General features: G+C 38.1%; 1 protein-coding gene across 1 annotated transcript; it reads left to right on the top strand.

Moving 5' to 3' along the window:
* Positions 1–80: 80 nt before the first annotated feature.
* Positions 81–1415, top strand: LOC110697976 (serine/threonine-protein phosphatase 7 long form homolog). The gene is made up of 3 exons (XM_021875372.1): positions 81–248; positions 333–767; positions 852–1415. The coding sequence occupies exons 1-3, from the start codon at positions 165–167 to the stop codon at positions 984–986; spliced, it is 654 nt and encodes a 217-aa protein (XP_021731064.1). The 5' UTR covers positions 81–164; the 3' UTR covers positions 987–1415.
* The last annotated feature ends 19687 nt before the right edge of the window (positions 1416–21102 follow it).

The raw sequence follows: 21102 nt of genomic DNA, 5'->3' as shown, positions 1-21102 counted from the left end.
CCGGGGCAGCAGCACCAGGATGACAAGTATGAGCCGTACATCGCTCCGCCTCGCCCTGCAGCTGATGAGGCTTACGGTTGCAGGTTTGTAACAATTGTCATTTTTTTTCCCCATATACGATTTCATTTTGTAAACATACTTACCAAATTTGTTGCCCCGGGTGGATGGTCCCCAGACTCACACAAGCACATGCGGCGACGGGTCTCCCATACTACCGAGACACCCTTGATCGACTCACTGAGGATCAGGTACAAACTCTGAAGACATTTGTAATCATTTAGGTACTGTGTATAATGATTGTGGACTAACTTATTTAGGATGTGTTATTGCAGATCACATGGGATCCGTATGTACCGGAGTTGGTAGATGTCATGCCTGCACATCTACTGGAGCATCAGGGAGAGTGGCGTGCCCGGGTCCCCCTGATCTGTTTCGAGGTTGTGGAGAGTCACCTACCTGACCGCGTCATGCGACAGTTCGGACTGCAGCAGCCTATTCCCCAGAACTGTGACACTGTCGTGCGCCTTCACGACATTGACCGTCGGGGAAAGACGGAGACAAACTGGGCACTGGAGCATTGGCAGTATCTTCAGCTATGGGAGCAGCGGTTGGGTCATGTCGTTCAGGGTTATCCCATGCAGGGCGTTATGGATCATGACGATCCGTACATGGTGTGGTACAGGCTTATCACACGTCGTTTCATCAACCCCAACTACACACCACCGTCCACCCATTACCACCCGGCACATGACGTCATTAGCGGATATGTGAGTTTCTTTTACTATACTTATCATCCTCATTTTTTAACTTTTTTAAATATCATGTACTTGACTGATCGATGATTACTACAGGCGGCGGATATGGTGGCGATGTATGATGCACTGTCCCTCGCCCTTACAGACGGACCCACCAGAGCCCAGGTCCAGCGGATGCGAGTTATGTCCGCGACTTCCTTACGCAGACATGGTCACGGTCATCTCATCTAACAGCGGGACGGTGATGATGGTCACTCCATCCATTTGCGGTTCGACCCCGGCCAGAGTAGCAGTGGAGGTGATCCTACGTCGCACACAGAGGAAGAGGAGTACATCTTCCACAGTTCTGCACCCTTCAGAACCCAGGAGGACGCATCGTCCAGCCAGCTCACTCCCCCCCTGCGCAGGAACCCATTCACCACCATTCACCATTACACTCGGCGTCGTCCAAGACGAAGGGACGACAGTGAGGCTAGGGAAGGGTTACACCAAATTGATGAGTAGTGAACGTATTGTATCATTGTTTTGTCCTTTTTCCTGGAATGCTGTATATAACGATTGCATTATCAATATAAGACATGCTGGTTGAATGAATCTGTTTGTGTTTTGAAGTTTTGTTTGCTTATTTATCCAAATCGGATTTATGTCAGTCAAAATAGATCCTTCGGGGCTAATGTACATTAAACAACAGACATTTGGAATCCATAGTCGAAAATGGGGAAGAAAGGATGGCCCGTGGTGGTTAATGTGGTTGTTCATGGTGGTTTTAGTGTTGTTGGTTGTGGTGGGTGGTTATCGACGATTGTTGAATGGTTGGGGTTGGTGGTGGAGCTGGTTGAAGTGTTGTTGGAGGTCAAAAGTGGTGGCAGATGGTGGTCGATGGTGGGGGTTGTTGGTGGATTGTGGTGGCAAGAATCATGGCAGGGGGTGGTGGGTGGGGGCAGAAGAAAGTGGCAGATCAGTGGCAAAAGGCTGATTCTGCTGCTGTTTTGCACACCAGCAGAGAAACGCTGTCCCAGACAGCGTTTTAGGTTGAAAATAAGACACTGTCTGAGACAACGTTTTAGGTACAAGGAAGTTTGTACATAAAGCGCTGTCTGGGACAGCGTCTTTGGTATAACTGTTTTTGTTTTTTAAAAACATTTTTATAAATAAAAGGCAATTACAAATTTTTTTTTAAAAAAAAAGGTCAACAACAAAGACGCTGTCCCAGACAGCGTTTTTAGGTTGATTTTTTTTTTAAAAAAAACCCAGGCATAAAACGCTGACCGAGACAGCGTTTTAGCCTGGAAGCTTAGTTTGGTAAATACTTTTGCCACACAACCATTTTGGTTAATATTTGTCAAAATTGGCTCACTTTGGAAAAACGTCCCACAATTACGTTGACATGGCCTGTTCAACTTTCATTTCATTATGTTTGTAATTATAATCTCTCTCGTCTTGGCTTTATCTAAGGGATATTTTCATATTTCATATTTGTTCGTGGTCAAGTTACATGAGGTTGAATTCGTGTTCGTGTCGACTGTCGGACAGTGTTTCATAGGCTTTACTCGTGTTTTAATTGGTATTTTCTCCGTTTCGTATTAATTATGATACATTGCATATTGTATAATACTCTGTATGTTCTCTGTTTTAAATGCAACACACCTTCTTGACACACAATTTAAAAAAGAGAATAATCAATTTAAACGGACAAATTAATCAAAATAATTTATAGACATAGTACCTAATCTTTCTCTAATCTTGGTTTTCAAATTATTTTGATAAAGTCGCTCGCTTACTCTAATCAACTCCTAAAAAAGCGTGTCAAAATGGTGTATTGCATTTAAAAGAAAACAAAGGAAGTACTTCGTATATTTTAAGAAAACTACTTCGTTCGTATTTTATTACTTGCTCAATTTCTCCGGATGCGGAGTTTTAAGAGGAATTGTAGAAAGTATATTATTTTATGATAGAAGTGGGGTTGGTTGAAGAATGAAAGATTTAAAAAAACAAAAGTGAGAATAAGTGAGGAGTCAAGAGAATATAAACAATATTAAAATATGATATGTTGGGATCACTAGGGGGGGAGGAAAGTAGTTAAATATTGTTAAAAACAAATGTTTTTTTAATAAAAATCATGTGTACATTTATTTAATGTGTGGCGGGAAGTAAAAGGAAAAAAAAAAATACGGGTAACTTTTGATAGTTTAAAGGTAATTTTGTGATAATAAAAGTAACTGTATAATATAGGTAACTTTTGATGATTTAAGGGTAATTTTATCCTATCCTATCCTATCCTATATATAAAGTGAGAGGGGGTTTTGGATGATAAATTTCACTTTCCCAAAATAACCCTCACATGTTTTTTCTTTTTTTTTTTAAATAAAAAAACTACCATCTTGGTTAAAAAAAAAAACCTTCCATCTTTTCTTTTTTAAATTTTTTTTGAGGGAAGTCAAATTTTATTATTTAGCCTACATGACATCATCAATATATTTTTTTAATAAAATATTTTTTTATTATATTTTATCAATAATTTTTAAACCCGTTAATATTTTTTAATTAGAATTAAGGAGATAATATTATGGAAAAAACAGAGAATTGAGTTTGATAGATTATTTATATTGCGCATGCAGCGCAGGCATTGCGTGCGTCTCTTAGCTTGTAAGAATATTGGGTAATAAGGGTAACTTTTATGGGACTAAGGGCAACTTTTGTGATTATATGAGTAACTTTTGAAATTCAAAATAACCGGATGTACATAGGGGGTGTTTGGTATGGGTTTTTGGAAGAGGTGGAAATGAAATCAGCTTACCGTTACCCTATTGGTTCACGAGTAAAGAAACAAATTACGTTACCTTGTGGTAATTTTTTCCACCTCTTTGTTTCCTAGGTAAATCTTGGGGAAACAATTAACGTTACTTGGCTCTAACACTAAAAACCAAACTATTCTCTCTCCTCTCTCCTCTCCTTCGACATCATCAGAATTCCCAAATTTTTTCTACAATTTTCCTGATAATTCTCTTAAGAAAACAACAATTCTCCAAATTTCGCTCACTTTTTTCAATTATCTACTTCAAATCACTAAGAATCCACAATCTCAGGTTTGTTATCTCTCATTTTTTTGTTTAAAAAAAACCCTAGATTTTGATTATGTGTTGAATATGTATATTTTTCATTTTGATTGTTTGTATTTTGATTTTATATCTCGAAATACATGGATTGCTATTTAATTTCCATAATTTCGATTTTATAATTATCTGTCATTTCTCTCGTTTAATTTCTAGGGTTAGTATGATATCAATTTCTAGGGTGGTTGATATCAATTTCGATATTCTGCTAATTAGATGGTATATATTGCTATTATTGCATGTAATTTATTGTTTATTATGTGTTTTCCTTCAAATTTTTCCATATGATTTTGGTTTATTTGCTTATAAGAGCAACACGACCAGATTAGTTACCTGTATTTCGAATCCAAATACTCTGCTACAGCAGCCATTATTTTGTTGTGATGATTTGTAACTTTTTCCAAGAAGACCTGCCAATTATTGCTTGTGTTAAGCATTATGTGCTTTGTTTTGCTAGAATTGCTAACAATCTGACCAGAAAGTCATGTAGCAAAGTAGCACTTTTATTAATGCTATGTCTTGTGTTATTTAGCCATTGCTTGTGTTAGGATCATGTGGTTGTTTTTTTTGAAATTATTTTCTAGTCACTAATGTTTATGATAGTGTATATTGATACTATTGTATATTTTTTGGACTGCTTTTTCAAGGTTTCTACAATGCCACGACTTATGCATTCCATAAAATACAACTAGTTATTTCAATGGTTATTATTATTTTGATGATGTATTGGATGTGGCATATGATGTGTGTTGTTACAATAAAGGGTGTTCAATTGAAAGAAAGAAAAAGAAACAAAAAGTTGCTACGAATGTTAGTTTTGAGAGGGATTTATAGAGAGAGTGATGTGAAATGCAAGAGTGAGCTTCGCGTTAATAGAAGAACTTTCAATTTGTGAGATGGTTAGAGACATTGGGGTTTGAGTGGAACAAAAAACATGTCGCTTCAAGATATCGTAGCCATGTTTTTATACACGTTGGCTCACTATAGAAGAATAGGACTATTGGACAATATTTCAATAGCTTTGGTGTTCAGCTGGTGTACAATACATTTCATTTAGTTGATGTCTAGCTTAATAAAGTCTTAGTTTTTTGTGAATCTGAGTCTGCTACTTTTAGTCATTTTATGCTTATTATTACAGTTTAGCTCTTAGCTTAAAAACCTCTCCTAGTTGCATGTATGGTCTGTATCATATCCTCACCAAAATAGCAACTGAAAAATCAAACCATATTGCATGTTAATGGCTGCTAGTTATAGGAATTTTTCAGTACAATTCTGCCTAACTTTATGACTTACATGTGCTTCACTCCTTTTATTTTGACTTTTAAAGCTAATACAATAGTTTACTTTTCTATCTTATGCTTCTATTTTCTTTGTTCTTTTTTAAATCCCAGTTTTGCTACACAAAGCTCAGTCAGTTTGTGGGTCCTTTGTGCTGTCTTAAGCTTGGTGCTTAGATTTGTAGTAATCTGAATTCTCCAATTTTCTATTTTTCAAACAACATATGTCAGTTATTTATGAACATAACTCTAAAATAGTTATTTGTTGTTCAGATTGAATTGTTCTTATTGCTTTGTATAAAGATATGTATATAGAGTTTGATATGATGCTATTAAGTTGATGAGAGAGGATATAGTCAGAATCATATATAGTCAGTTGCTGCATACAGAGTTATGCATTAATCTTGTGAATTAATCTTATTGTATTCTCTCTTATATGGCAGACTCATATGAAAGCTAAGGGGTTGTTTGGAGTTACATTCGTTGTTCATTATGAAACTATAGTAGAAATATATGCAAAAAACAAAGCTACCGGAGATGTAAGTGAGTCATTCGTTGATGCCATATAAGATATGGATCAAGAGATTGATAAGCAACCATTGAATGTCGAGAGTGATGAAGATGATGATGTGAATTCTACTCATTCGGACACTTATTCTTCTACAAGTCAATCCGGAAAACGCCCCATGAAGATAGAGGATGATCATATAACTCCTTCAAAAATGGCAAAAGTGAAGGCTTTTACAATTCATTCTTCTGCAAGTGATTCTACTACTCAATCCGGAAAACGCTCTATAAAGGCGAAGGAGACTAAAGTGAAAGGAAAGAACAAGGTATATTTGAAGAGTTTGTGTAGGAATAATGATGATGATTTGGTGGCCTCCCTCCATGATGTATCCAACAATTTTGGGAAGATATTTGAAAATATCAATGTTAGTCTCGGGACTATGGCTAGTGCATGGTCTAAAACGGAGCAAAGGATGGATGAAAAAGTGAACAAGGTTTTGGACGAGGTGATGAAGTTAGATGGCATATCTCCATCCAAGGCTTTAGAGGTTGCTACAATTCTCATGGCGGAAGAACATAAGTTCTGCATCTTCTATCAAGCTCCAACTAATATGAAGAAACAATATGCGATTGATCTATTTAAGAAGAATTAGAAAGTTTTTTCCTAAGTTGTTATGGAGTTAATGTTTCAACAGATTTTGAATACTTTTTTTTATTATTTTTTTTAATTTTGGAATTCAAGAATTTCAATGCTTTTGCAATCAATAATTTATGTGACTTTGCCTATATCTAGTATTTGACATATTATGGTAATTAGTGGTGCTCTACATTGCATAATGTGTAGCAAAAGTTAGCAAAGACAACAAAAAATATAAGGAAAGTTATTTGTTTCCAAGTTATTTATGCCAAACAAGAGGAAACAGATTGGTTGTAATCGTTTACGTTTCCTTAGTAATGCCAAACAACTAGTAAGGGTAACACTATATATTACCCTTCCCCTCCTAATTTGTTTCCATTCCCTTACATTTACTAATTTGATACCAAACACCCCCTAAATTTACAATACACCCGAGGCAAGCAAAAACTTTTGACTGTTAAAAGTATTCAAAAAAAGGAAATGGAGTAAGTAATAAAATACGGATACAAAAGGAAAGTGGAGTAATTAATAAAATACAAAGAAAGTATTGAATAGGGATTATATAGGGAATTTTATAATATATAGGTATGCCCTGTTTTATTCACCTTAAAATATTAATTTTCAATAACAATAATTTCAGTTCATTAAAAAGAAAAACAATAACTGTAAAGAAGAAATATAATAGAGGATCAGTAAAAAAAAAAAATAAGCTCAGTAAAAAACGGTAAATGTAACCAAGAAATCTATCCCCGGACGGTTCCGGGAGTGGGGGAAAAAAGGGGGGCGGTTTCGGGGGTGGGGGAAGGTGAGGCCGGAGGAGCGTTTTACAGGGCAAGGGAAGGGAGGGGGAGGTTTCGAGCTGAGGACGGGGGAGGAAGTGGGTGGAAGCTTGGGGATTTCAGGTGGGGGCTGCGGTTTTCCGGCGGTGGAAGGAGAGGGGGTTGGGCTATCTAGTAGGGGAAGGGGAGGGTGGGGGATGGTGGGTTTTTTTTTTTTTTTTTTTTTTGCTTTTTTTTATAATCAATTGACTCGTGACACTTAGCATTTTATTAAAAATAAAAAAATAAAAATTTACCTTCTCATCTGGTAACCAATCACTGGGACTCTTAGAAAAAAATGCACCCAAAGTTAGGATTATTCCATAATAATCGAAAATAATCGAAAATTAAGATTATTAAAAATAAACCAACCAAAGTTCGGATTATTGAAACTAATTTCCCTTTTATTTTCTTTAAATATTTTATATAAAGTATTTCACTAAAGTCATGTACTGTAAAAGTTTGATTTTGTTGTTAATGTTGTATTTCTAACTCGTTTAAAATTAAAATGCTTAATAAACGAGTTATAATCTCATATTATTACGACCTATTGTACACATATTTACAAATGAGAGTGTAAATTTAAACTTAAGACCTATTGTATATACAATATAAATCTAAAGTTATTTACCACTAGATCAAGACCTCATTACTACTAATGCTTTTTCAAATGTGGGAAAAAAAGTGAAGCCCTTTGTATATACGAAGATCTACTTTATACATTCAACAAATGTGGAAAGTTGAAGCAGATTCCATAGAATCACAAAAGCCAATCTTATAACTTGTCAGGTGTCACAAAGGTCATACACAAAGCAATAAACATAACCGTGACAATATGACACTAATGAAGATATAATTTACCCTTCATAACACTTCATGGATTCCTAATCCATGTTAAGCGGCAATTAGTTTTACCTAATTATACATTAACATATTCACTTTTGAATCATGGATCATGACATCAAAGCTTATTATAATATCCATTGAAAAAGTGGATAAATTTCTTGTCTTTACTTTGCTAAAATAATTTTTTAATGGTATGTGCAATTGGTTCCTTTTTCTCAAATATAAATATGTGGTTGGTGTTAAAAGATCTCATTAGCTTAATAGATAGACTAATTGTATTAATAAAATAATAATACTTGACTTATTAAATTATTAGTGACAGTAATTGGGCCAACGTAAAGATGATATGGCATCGATACAATATGAAATATGTTGTATATTGTGAAGAGGTGGTTGTAGTAGTTTATTCCTACGAAATAGCCATTTATGCCAATACATATCTAAATTCTAGTTTAGTCCCACGGATAGATTTATTGTCTTCACCAACGAATGCAATGACGAAGTATGTAGCAAGCCTTCGTCCAGTCTGGTTTATAATAAGTAATGACGAAGTATGTAGCAAGTCTTCATCCAGTCCGGTTATAATAACTTATTATTGTGAGACATTAAAAGCTATTCGGCTAATTAGAATAGTAACAAGTTGAGTTAATCTACTTTTATGTATTAAGCCTTCGATGTTTCGTTATAGTGAAAAGTACAAAAAAAATCGTTAATTTATAAACATGTGGAAATATTTTTGCCATTGTTAATCTGTAATAATTACCACTCCCATTGTCCAAAAAAAATAAAAAAAAATAAAATAATAATAACTACCACTCCCTCTGTTCTTTTATGTTGTAGTCAGTTATTGTGATAAATAATATAAGAAAATTTTGAAAAAAAGTAAGTGGGGATGTGTAAGATGAAATAAGATAAAGTATAAAAAAAGGCTCTTTTGTTCATGATTTTGATTTTTGTTATTTCACAAGTTAAAAGGGTAGGCAATACGAGGCTCATCTTGTTGCAAAATGGGATATCCAGGGTAGTTCGGAGTTAAGTTGTATGAACTCGTTCCCACAAAATCTAATGACTTTAGTGGAATTTGATTTGCAATAATAAGCTAGCCTAACCGTTTTCCTAAAAATAAAAAAAATAAAAAAAAAGGTGGGGATACAGGTACTTATTTAATAAGCTAAGATAAAATTAAACGTAAAAAAAGTGTGTGAAAATATGTAATTATTGTGAAATATATAAATAATAGAGATAAGGTAGGTTAGGGGTTATGATCAATGTAGAAGAAAGTAAAAGAAATTGAACAAAAAAGTACAAAACACTAACCAAAATGAAAATTAATTGAGTAAAACAAAAATGAACGAAGCAAATTAACAACAATAACAACTTTTGTAAGGTTTTGATGATTGTGAACAAATGATGATTATCTAAATAATATGTTTATTGAGATGTGCATGAATAAGTCATGAAAGCATGAAGATTTTTTTTAGTAATGTTTAGGTCATTGTCAAAGATGATTTTTTTTTTTACGAATGGTTCTTGAGTTCCGAATAAGGAGGAACACCAAAGAAAAGAAGTCTAAACGTACAAATGTTTGGTTGGAATTTATGTGCAGTTCCTAAGAAGAATGAGAAGCAGTTTTTTAAAAGGAATAAACAGCAGTACCTGAGAGGGAACATTGGCCATGTTTTTTAGGGAACAAGCAAAGAGAAGTTTCGAGAGGAACACTGAAGCACATGAAGACAAAAATATAAAAGTATATTTTTCTAAGAATTATGTAAGTATGTTGGACAAGAGAAATTGTTTGGAACGAGCCTAAGGAATTAGGGGCCGTTTGGTTTGTACGGGGTAATAGAAATGCAATGAACAAAGGGAATGAAATAGAATGGAATGAAAATCCCTCAAATGTAATATGTTGTTTGTTGTAAAAAATGGGAACTGTTTCGGGGTTTTCTGATGTCCTGCGGGAGAGTTACAATTCCGAGACTGGTATCCTTGCGCATGTACCTGCAAAACAACGGAGACTCCGGGATTCCGGGTGGTGGGAGCTCCGCCTCCGATGATCAAGTTAGTACTTGTATGCATGTGGAGTGAAAATGTGCGGAAAGTAAAAGGTGATCTAGTTCCTCTAGGGGAGGAGTGATCAGGAAGTGCAATTAATTGCTAAGTCAGGTCTAGCAATCCGAAAGCACAGGTGTTTAGGTTTCTCTAGGTGAGAGTAATTATTTCTGAATAGTCTTAAATGGAGGCTTAATTACTGTATTTATAGCCTCGGGATGCGTGCCCAATATTAGGTTTAGATTAACCTAGGGCTGATTGGGCCTTTCTCGGAAACCGGGCCTTGGTGGCCGTTTTCCTGATCGACAGATGGAAGGCCACGTGGCGTGGCGCGATTGGTCCATGCTGGACTGATTGTTGCTTGACACGTGTTGAGTCCTTGTTGGTCCATGTAGCAGACACATGGCAGGACCTGAATGGGCCACGTGGCAGACAATGATTGGGCGAGGGAAAATCCCCTAATCATTTGCCCCTCACAGGTGGCACGTGACTGGTCACCTGTCACCTGTGACAGGTGTCGGCCTGCAACAGGTGACGACCTGCTACAGGTGTCGGCCTGTGATAGGCCGAGAGTTTTTCTCGCCTTAATTCAAATTTGGAAGTGACCCTTCGCATTCTCATTTTACCCTATATAAGGGCATGTTGACCAAGTCTTTTGTTCACATTTTGCGAACTTTGCAAGAGAACTCTCGGACCCCTGAACTTGAGCTCTGATTTTCTGGACGACTGATTTTACCAACCGCCTGCTTTACTAGACGCCTGTTCGACCAAGCTTCTTCTCAGAACTTAAGTTTCAGGTAACCGTTTGTTTGTTTGTCCTTTCTTTTTTTTTTTTTTTTTTTTTTTTTTTTTTTTTTTTTTTGAAAATGAGACCCCAAAAGCATCCGACACGGCCTAGGTTAGCAATCAGCCGGTCACCGGGGACGGCTGAGTCTAGGACTAGGGGTGCCGACTGCCCTGCGGTACTTCAATCTTTGCGCAAGTCCCGGAATCCAACTGTCTTTGTATCTATGCAGGACAGTATGGCAAGAACCAAAAGAACAAAGAGGATTGAAAACTCTGATGGCTCTTCATTCCGGGTCCAAGTTAGTGAGCTATCGGACCGGACGCCTGATACTGCTGGTACCCCAGGTGACTCTGTCACGGGGGGCTCTGAGGAGGGGGTTAAGGTGGCCCCTTCGAATTTTTTTGTTGACCTAGATGGTCAGCAGTCGGCCCCTTCTGAAGAAGAGGGGTCGGCCCCCTCAGGGAGAGGGGAGTCGGACTCTTCCGATAGTGAGTCTAAATCCAGCTCTTCAAGCCGTCTTTCTCCAAGTTCGGAGGAAAGGCATTTTCGCTTACATGAGGCGAGACTATCCCATTCAGTCGAAAAAGGGGTCGACTGGTTAGAACCATCCGCCTCCCATAGGGAATTGAACACCCCTTATTACTGTCACGTCCCAAAAGGTCGAATCAAGGCCATGAAGGAGCGAATAGGGACCTTTCTAATGGACCATGTGATGGGTCCGAACTTTAATTTATTTGTGCCGGATGCTGAAGATACAGTCGTCTGGCCCGCAGGGTCTAGTTACAGGGACGCCTGCTTTGGCTGCTATGAGGCGGCCATTAAGGCTGGACTCCGATTTCCCTTGCATCCAGTAGTTCAACAAATCCTCGACGAGTACACTAGGCGAAAATACATAATCCCCACCGGTTCAAACCCCCCATTTAGCACCAGTTTTGAACCGGTGGGGATTTGGGGGGAGCTAAAACCCCATACATTTCGCACCGGTTCTGGGTGAGAACCGGTGCGAAAACCAAACTTTTAGCACCGGTTCTTGCTTTGAACCGGTGCGAAAAGTGGGTACAAAAATTATATAAAAAAACTTTTAGCATCGGTTTTTTACCAAAACCGGTGCCAAAAATAATAATTTTTTTTTTTTTTTTTTTTTTTTTGCATTTTTTTCACTTAAATTGTACCAAATACTTAAATATAATCATAATATACATAAAACACATATATTTTCTTCAATAACTTGTAATATTACACTTTAAAAAACTAAAAAAAAAAATAGATTCCTCTAATTCATGCTTGAATCTGCTTATAATTCCAGCATAGGATGCCACAGAATTCTACTCCGTGACAATAAATGGGACGCCCAATAACCTGGTAACAAAAAAATGATGTAAGCAGCCAGAATGTGCATCATATCATGCTATAAATTAAATTTCTGTTAAAAAACCGCCACTACTATTGCTTAAAGGTGATCTAAGCTATTAAACTATAAGAGGAGATCAGCAGAAGGCAAAAACAGATCAAATAAAAACCAAAGCAATAATTTTGATCACCTTCTCCACTTCCTAGGCTAGGCAAGGTGTGTCTTCGATGAACCATTTTAAATATTATGATTTCTCACAAAGCTTGACATGTGAAAGCATATATAATTACACATCAATATTGGAGCGCACACAAGAGGCTCATACGTATTTTCAAGGAGGGAAAATAAAAACTTAATTATCATCCATGGTCCAAGCTACCCGGTTTATGTTAAATGACCAATTTGAATATAATGGTCCCTTTTAATAATGTATATGTGAAGCCCAAATTATTTTTAAATAGCATTAATAAACATGGTGGTTCAGTTGTTCCTACATATGCACCCACCTAGAAAATAGGCATGCACACATCACAGACCAGAAAATAGCCCGCATTCTACTCCTTTTCTTCACCCTCTTAAAAGGTGTGCTCGTGTTTCTGATGGGGGCATTTCAAGTACACAACGTTATTTCATCCACAATGCCATAAGAAAATTGCTAATTGTCCAGTTAAAGCTTAAATATGGTGTAACATTTATAATTGCAACTTAAGATAATAGCTGTAGGCAATGGTGTACAGATGTGCACACAAATATACTACAGTAAATGCCCTTAAAAATGATAATCAGTTACCAGCCACCGCCACCATGTCGGGAGAAAAAATCATTATCCCAGAGACTCGATCCCATCTTCAAGTCTTCTATTATCTGATAAATGAGGAGCATAAGCTTTGAAAGGAAGCTACTGGACAATAAAACATGACAATTTATACTAATAATCATCAACCCAGAGACTCGATCCTCAGTCCTACTGATAAGCACAACAAAAGAGAAACAAGTTTATGACCTCACTGCTACAATGCTCATTACGGCTCTATATATGAGATACAAAAAAATAAAAATTGATAACAAAAGTGATTTCATAGCTTGAAATTCACATGATCCTTACCTGTAAGTTCGTTGAGGGAGGGTTTAAAAGATCAAGGATTTGTTCATTGTAGATCTCCAAGAATGAGCATTTACAAATAAAACGGTACTTTTCTTCTCTCCGAGCCTCTTTTTCCTGTGATATACAATATTATTGTTAACGAGTTCATCACATTCCACCAAAAGTAAAGAAACAAGATCACAAATGAATTTGAAGTACTATATACTATAATCAGATTTCATGTTCTTGCTTATCTAGCAACTACATGGACTAATAGAGTAATGTCACTAATCTATATAAACTATAAAGAGTGAAGCAAGCACATATAGGCATATAGTTGTACACTTACCCTATGTCTGAGAAAGAATTAAACAACAATTTTTTAAAAATGCTGTAAGTAATCTATAATTTATAACAGATACATATAACTTTTGACTTGATCTAATTCAAAATCAGTGCTAAATAGTCATAGCCATTGCAACTTAAACAGACGAATCTATAATGGAAGAGATTTAAGTAATAAATATTCAAACCACAATTTTCTCACAGTATCTTTTTCAAAAGAAAATACCTTTTGGATCCCGGAAACACTAGGCGAAAATACGAATTCCCCACCGGTTCAAACCCCCCCTTTCCCACCGGTTTTGAACCGGGTTGTATTGTTACATCTGCCCCATCCCTGCACTTTCCCCCACCCTGCACTTTTTCCCTGACCCTATAATTACCTCTTCATCCTCACCATTTTATTAAGGAAAAAAGAGAGTAGAAATATACAGAGTGAATTAAATTGCAAACATAAGAATCATGAATGTACTTACTTCTTCAATCTCACCAAACATAAGAATCATGTTGTTGAGAGTGTCCAGCCACTAGAAGGCCTTGGATTTTATGCTGAATTTGAAGATTTATTTGCAATAAATTATTATTAAAACATATCCCCAAATTTTTTGTCTTCTATCTATTACAAACTACTTAACACTTTTATAAGGTTGAGTATTTGGTAACGGAAAATCTACTTAATCACATGCAGAACTACTGTCTTATGGTAAAGACTGTTGGTTCATTAAAATCTACTTATTCTCGTGAAGGGGCTGGTCTCAGTTAATGTACCAAAAATTTCAGAAAATGTAAATAATCACAATACTAATCCAAAACAGAAAGTACAGAAGCATTCATGAAGTAAAACAACTCATAAACAACAGCTCCTCATTCTTCAATCAAGTGAGAGGCATAACTGTCAATATTATTGCCTAATTATATATTTGTCCTTAACCAATAACAAGGAACTTACATTGAGCGAAGTCGAGTCAAGTTTCCAATACTAGAAGATAGGGTCCCTGTCTCTGTCCGGATAAGTTTCCCTGTAATTGTCAGTAAGAAAATTCAGAAATAATACTACCATGCAGAGAGAGAGGGCTCATCTCCTCAAAGACGGTAAGACACTGATTGAAATTCACACAAACATAATATTAATAAATTGAACAAAGAAACCTTCGAGGTTCATATGTACAAATATTTACCCTTAACTAACCAGTGCCCATTGAATATTTACCCTTAACTAACCAGCACTATCAAGCTTATGCCTTACTGGCCTAAAACTCTAAAAGAGTATTTCAAGCACAAATGTCCAAGAAAAAACTTGACCACAAGGCATAACCCACTACAAATTCTTCTGTTTCCCTAAAGCAATACTAAACATGTTCTCATGGTCTCTAATCAGCACCCAACACATTCTGGCAATAATCAACAGGGCTGTTTATGTCGAAGCATGTCAAAAAGAATCATTTAAAAAACATTGAGCTAAAAAAGAAAAAAAAAAATTAAAAACAGTAAAGCAAATTTGCGCTTCAACTTTTAAAAGTGCTTCTGGCTTTCATCTAGCAATATATATGGCTAAAAGGTAAAATTTTGAGAACCTCATTTCTCTATTGACACTGTTGAATATGTTCAAACACCCCATATATGTAATAATATGAAGATTTATAATAAATGAGAAGCCACTAAGAGATACACACACACACACACACACAAAACACAAAACACAAAAAAAAAAAAAAGAACCGAGTTGTGAGTTCTAGAAAATGGAAGGGAAATAAACTAGCAGCACAAACAACAGCAGCAGCTAGCGACAACAACATTAACTAGCAGCACAAACAACAGCAGCACGCGCAGAAGTAGCAGGAACTAAATAGTTATATATCATGTCCATAAAACAACGACTCCTTAAGAAACACATTTCAAGTCAAGAAACCTGATTTGGCTATATTCCACCCTACTATCGTTCTCCCTTTTCAAGGGGTAAGGCAGCGGAAAAAAGCAATATCAAATGCAGGCAAAGTAAGAGAATCACAGCCAAGACCACATTATAAGATACTTTTGAGATTATTTGGCAGAGCAAGCAACACCCAAAAAATGAGGTGGAGAACATGACCTTTTTTAGTGGGGGAATAGGGATTTATCACTTTATGTACATATTTATATATGTGTAAAGAAATTAGCATGTGTAGCTAGGTTCTCTTAGGGTTCTATGATGCTCTTATAATCGATCATAAGAACAGATAGTAGTGATAAAGTCCTGCTTGTTTCTGGAAGGTGGACTATTCTTCATATTCTCTTAAATAATGTCAGCAAGTATTATAAGATAAAATAAAGTGAATTTGAAGGGTACCACTAGAATTTCCTTATGGCTACCTTTCTTCCGATTGTTAGCTATTTATTACCCAAAATGTAACATTTTTTACGCACCATCTTCACTTGTAAAATATCTTAGCAGAAAATGTAATTTGGACATGGCCTTAGAAATACCAAGAATTGTAGGAAAGGGGATTAATAAAGAATGGAGACAAATTTGTTTGGGTTTTGTTGAATAGTAACCATTTTGATTATCATACTATTTGGGTCAAAATGAAATTGCGTACCATATTTAACTTGATCATATAATAAAATCCATTATTTTTCATAAATGGCAATATAACTGACATATATGCTGATGTAATAAAAATGTGTTGATTACTACAGATGATAGCAGAAGTGTTAGGAACATACTTCATAATATTCGCAGGATGTGCGGCGGTAACAGTAAATTTAGACGATGAAAAAGTGGTAACATTACCAGGAATTGCAATAACATGGGGATTAGTAGTTATGGTAATGGTTTATTCAGTTGGACATATTTCTGGTGCCCATTTTAACCCTGCTGTTACCATTGCTTTTGCAACTTCTCGCAGATTTCTATGGAAACAGGTTTCATTTTCTCAACTGTTACGACCTACTTTTATTACTTGATTATGTTTATGTCATATCTTTTTCTGGGTTGATGTTGTGTGTAAATTTGTTTTCCGTTTTGTTGTTAGTTGGTAGGACATTTAAGCCTTCAATTTTTAAAGAACATAAAACCCTACAACAATGAACTATATTGTTGAATATGCACAACTCGAAATTAAAGAACTGAAATTAAAGCAAACCACAAAGAACAGTGAACCCTAAATCAACGACTAACCATAGATTGCGAAATTATTCAATAGATTATCCAGACCACGAAATAAATAATACCTCGAAGCTGCTACAATGCAATTGGAAAGCTCAGAATGCGCTTCAATGGAGGTAAGAAAGCTCGACAGAATGCGCTTTAATGGAGGAGAGTTATGGAGAGAAAGAGAAGAGTTGCGCGGCAATAGAGGTGAGAAACCCAGAATGCGCTTCAATGGAGGACAGCGAAGGAGAGCAATGGTGAGGGTCGTATGTAGGCAAGAACGAGAGAGGAAGAATAATTGATGAAGTTGCAGTTAGGGTCGTATAGGAGGTGAGAAGAACAGCAATTGGGAAAGCAGGGGATTAGGGGAATGCAAAATAATTAAACGAAGAGAAGGAAGAAGAAGATATAAAAGGCGGTTTTTTTATTTTTAATTGGGCACCGGTTCGAACCGGTTCTAAAAAGGCTTTCCCACCGGTTTGTGTTGAACCGGTTTGAAAACTAAGCTTTTGGCACAGATTTATAAGGAACCGGTGCGAAAAGTAATTATCTAAAATCAGGCCCATTATTTTTCCACCGGTTTTTAAGAACCAGTGCGAAAAGGGGGGTGCCTTTTTCATTTTTTCTACTAGTGGTACGAGGTGGGGCTTTAGCAGTTAGCTCCGAACTCTTGGTTCAACATCCTTGGCTATGTAGCCGGATGCGAAATGCATGGGGTGGACCCCAATTTTGAGGCGTTCACCCATATGAACTATCTAAGCCGGACCCCCAAAGCAAGCGGTACCGGCTGGTACCAAATAACAAGCCACAATGGCTACTTGATGACTAGGGGAAAGGAAAATAAGTGGAAAGATTGGAGAAACACTTTCTTTCTCATCTCCAGTCCCGACAAACTTCTGAACAAACGGTACAAAAGGTGGAATAGGGATCCGCCTCTTCTTGCAGGCGGCCCTAGCATGCCGCCTGATCCTCGTCAGGCAAGGGAAGAGATCCTTGACCGAGGACTCTTCAAAGTAGAGATTAGGGCCAACTCTACTACTGGTTTACGGGAGCAGGTGCCTTTGAACTGCATTCCCAAATTCCAATGGCTATATGATGAATATTTTTTGGCCGCCTGTGGCCCGAGCAGTCAGACCTCTAGAGGTAACTGACCTTTTATGCCTGTATATGCAGCATTTGATTAGTTTTTTTTTCAAGTTTTACTAACTCTTTGTTGCCTATTTTCAGCCGAAGCTATGGACCACATCTCTGCATCAAAGAAGGCGGTCGCTCTTCTTCGGTCCTCTATCATGAGCCTCAAGCGACTATCATCTGATTCACCTGCCAAGGAGACGCCCAAGGTGAGCTTTGATCTTTCTAATTTTTTCTCTGGAATCCTCTTTCTGCCAGTATTAACTTTCTATACTTTTGCAGACGGGCTCGTCCAAACCCTCTTCCTCCCAGCAGCCGGACTCTAAGGTTCGGAAAGCGACAGCTGGGAGTACGCCTGGCTCTGCTAGGAAGCAGGCGGCTAAAAAATAGCCACGCACCCCACAAAGTGGGGGAAAACAAACACTAGTCCCAAAGAACAGCCGGCCTCCAAGAGGTATAACCAGCTCTCTCGATCCTTGTTCTATTTTTCTTTAATATTCCTTTTTCTTTGTTCTAACGTATTGCTTTTGAATACAGGTGGCCATCAAGAACCAGACTTAGTCCAAATGGCCAAGTCTATGGTGAAGGCCATCCCTCTAGAGGAGAGGGATGCGGTCAAGGGAGTCGACACCCTTGACCTCGACGGAATCATGGGTCTCCTCTCCTAGGTATACTTAGTATTTTTGTAATGTTGAATGACTTTTCCTGCCGCCTGTTTTTGCAAATCTTACGCCTGGTGCTCTTTTTCAGACCATGCTTCGTGTACACGGCCTCCGTAGGCGGATTAGTGCCAAAAACAAAGAGGTAAAAGCTTCCAAAGCCATGGCCGCCTCTGACTTTGACAAGGCAATGTTTCAGATTGCCCAAAATGAAATTTTGACAACTGATATTCTTTATTATCAGGCGGCTGCCACTTCGGAGATCAAAGACAAGTTGGAGGTGGCCAATAAAAAGAACCAACAGCTGGAAAAGACGGTCAAAAGTCCCCGGGACGAGTTGCAGCCACTTAAGAACATTGCCCATAAGGCTGAGAGTCTCCAAAAGTCTTTGGACAAGGTTAAGGAGCGCCTAGAAAATTAGGAGGCGGCCATCACTGAGGAGCTCAAGGCCAAGGCTGAGACTGAGAAGATGGCTTTAGCTCAGGCCATGATGGAGGACTCGGCCAATATTATGAAGATGACCTGGTCGACCCTCTTCCCAAAAGCTAACTATGCCGAATGGGATTCCAAGTTTACCACCTGTACTGAAGAGTACAATAGAAGAATCATGCAACAGGCGGCAGACGAGGATGAAAGAGAGGAGGAGGAGGAGGCGGCCAGCTCCAGCTAAGGCGAGGATAAGGAGATGGTTGACCAGCCAACAGAGGCGGATGCTCCTAAGGATCCTGCCCCTGAAAACGAGTCAAACAAAGAGGATGCCTTGAAGGATCCGACACCCGTAATTGAGCTTGATCAGGCGGCAGTTAACTCCAAAGCCCCTCCCAATGTTTAAAGCTTTTTATTTTTCCAACTTTCCTCCGGCCTGTGTGCCATTTGTTTGTGAATTTTCCTTACCCGACCATGGGGTCGGGGTTATGAATATTTTGCTGATCTTCATGGCCGGCTGTTTTATTATGAAGCTGGCGACCACTTTTTGGTCGTCTTTGATCACTGAATCTTGTTTATGCTTATATGCTTGAATGCCAAACCAACTGTTTTAGCTTGTACTCTATTTCTTGGAATGCCAAAAATTTTGAAAACTTTGCGAGTAAGCGAGGTATATAAGGTGCCGACTACTCACGGTGACGACTGCATATATGCCCCTGGGCGACTTGTTGTCTTTGTTCCAGATTGGCAACTAGTCGGCCATGAAACCAGTCGGACCCCAACGTTTTTTTTAGCAAATACATTAGGTCTCTTAATTTTTGCAAGTTTGAAGGGAATAGACTGCTTGTTGTCAGGCCGCCTGTTTGATTAAGTAGGAATAGTGTTCTTGAGCCCCTGTCTACCAAAAAACAGTCGACTATCGATCTATTTGGATCCACACTTTTGCTTGAGTAGTAGGGTAACCAGGCGGCGTATGCCGGCTGGTCCCCTTGATTCGCCAAGTTTTGCTTGGATACTAACTCAAAGGTTGGTAACCTAGTAGGAATAGTGGTTTGAGTACCTCTTTTTGCTAAAAAACAGGCAGACTACTCATACCTTTTAGGTTCCATACTAAGTTTGAGAGAGTGACTATGAGTTAACATTTGAGTTTACTTAGTCTCCGTCACCCTAGCTTAAGAAGTAGAGGTACCAGGCGGCGGAGGCTTGCTGATCCCCTTGATTTGCCAATGTTTGTTGGCTATTAACTCAAGTGGTACCCCCTGTATTTATCCCAAGTAATACAGGCGGTCATCTGACTTGAATGTTAACTGCTACCTCTGGCTCGGTTAGTGGTAGAGTTATTCTTGTCTCAGTTGTAACGGCTACGTGGTTGTCCTTGGGGATAGTCGTTTAGGGGCCGTGTGTTTAGTTTATAGAGCATTATTCCACCCAAAAGGGAGCTGCTCTCTGCGACGAATCTCATCCGGAGGGATGTCGCCGGACGCCTGATATGATGCTGGGATAGGTCGTATTAGTTTAATTTTAAGAGGATCAGTTGGCAGGGCGCCTGAGCTGATCATCCGGCCATAGGCCTGGTTTAGTTCATGGTGAACAAAGGCACTAAGTATAGGAGAGTAGCCGACTGTAAAATTACAGGCGGCATGCCCCTCTGAAACAGTACAAAGTGAAGAAAACGGAGAGTAGCCGATTGTTTGTCCAGTCGGCATGCCTCTCTATTTATTTATAATATAAATGAAACAAATTTTCAAGTTTTATTAGTTGCTCTCGGCAATTACATTATTCGAAAACAATACTTCTTTAAATTATCAACATTCCAAGTTCTAGGTAGGGGTTGGCCGTCTGGTGTTTCCAGGCGGTAGGTGCCGTCCCTAACCTCTTCAAAGATTCGGTAGGGACTCTCCCAACTGGGAGTTAATTTGCCCAACTCATTGGCCCTACCGACCGCTTCCATCTTTCGTAGTACAAAGTCCCCCACTTTGAGTGGACGCCTGTGTACCCTTTTGTTATATGCCGTTGTCATCCTCAGGCGGTAGATTTCATGGCGTAGGGCTGCATTGCCCCTACGTTCTTGGAGTGAATCCAATGCCAGGCGCATGGACTCCCAATTTGCTTCTTCGTCATACAACATTATGTGAAGAGTCGGCTCGAAGTGTTCAATTGGTAGAACAGCATCTGCCCCATAAGTTAGGA

The sequence above is a fragment of the Chenopodium quinoa genome, unplaced genomic scaffold (assembly GCF_001683475.1).
Source record: "Chenopodium quinoa cultivar QQ74 unplaced genomic scaffold, ASM168347v1, whole genome shotgun sequence".
NCBI classification, from domain to species: Eukaryota; Viridiplantae; Streptophyta; class Magnoliopsida; order Caryophyllales; family Amaranthaceae; genus Chenopodium; species Chenopodium quinoa.
This window is presented reverse-complemented; position numbering and strand designations above follow the sequence as displayed.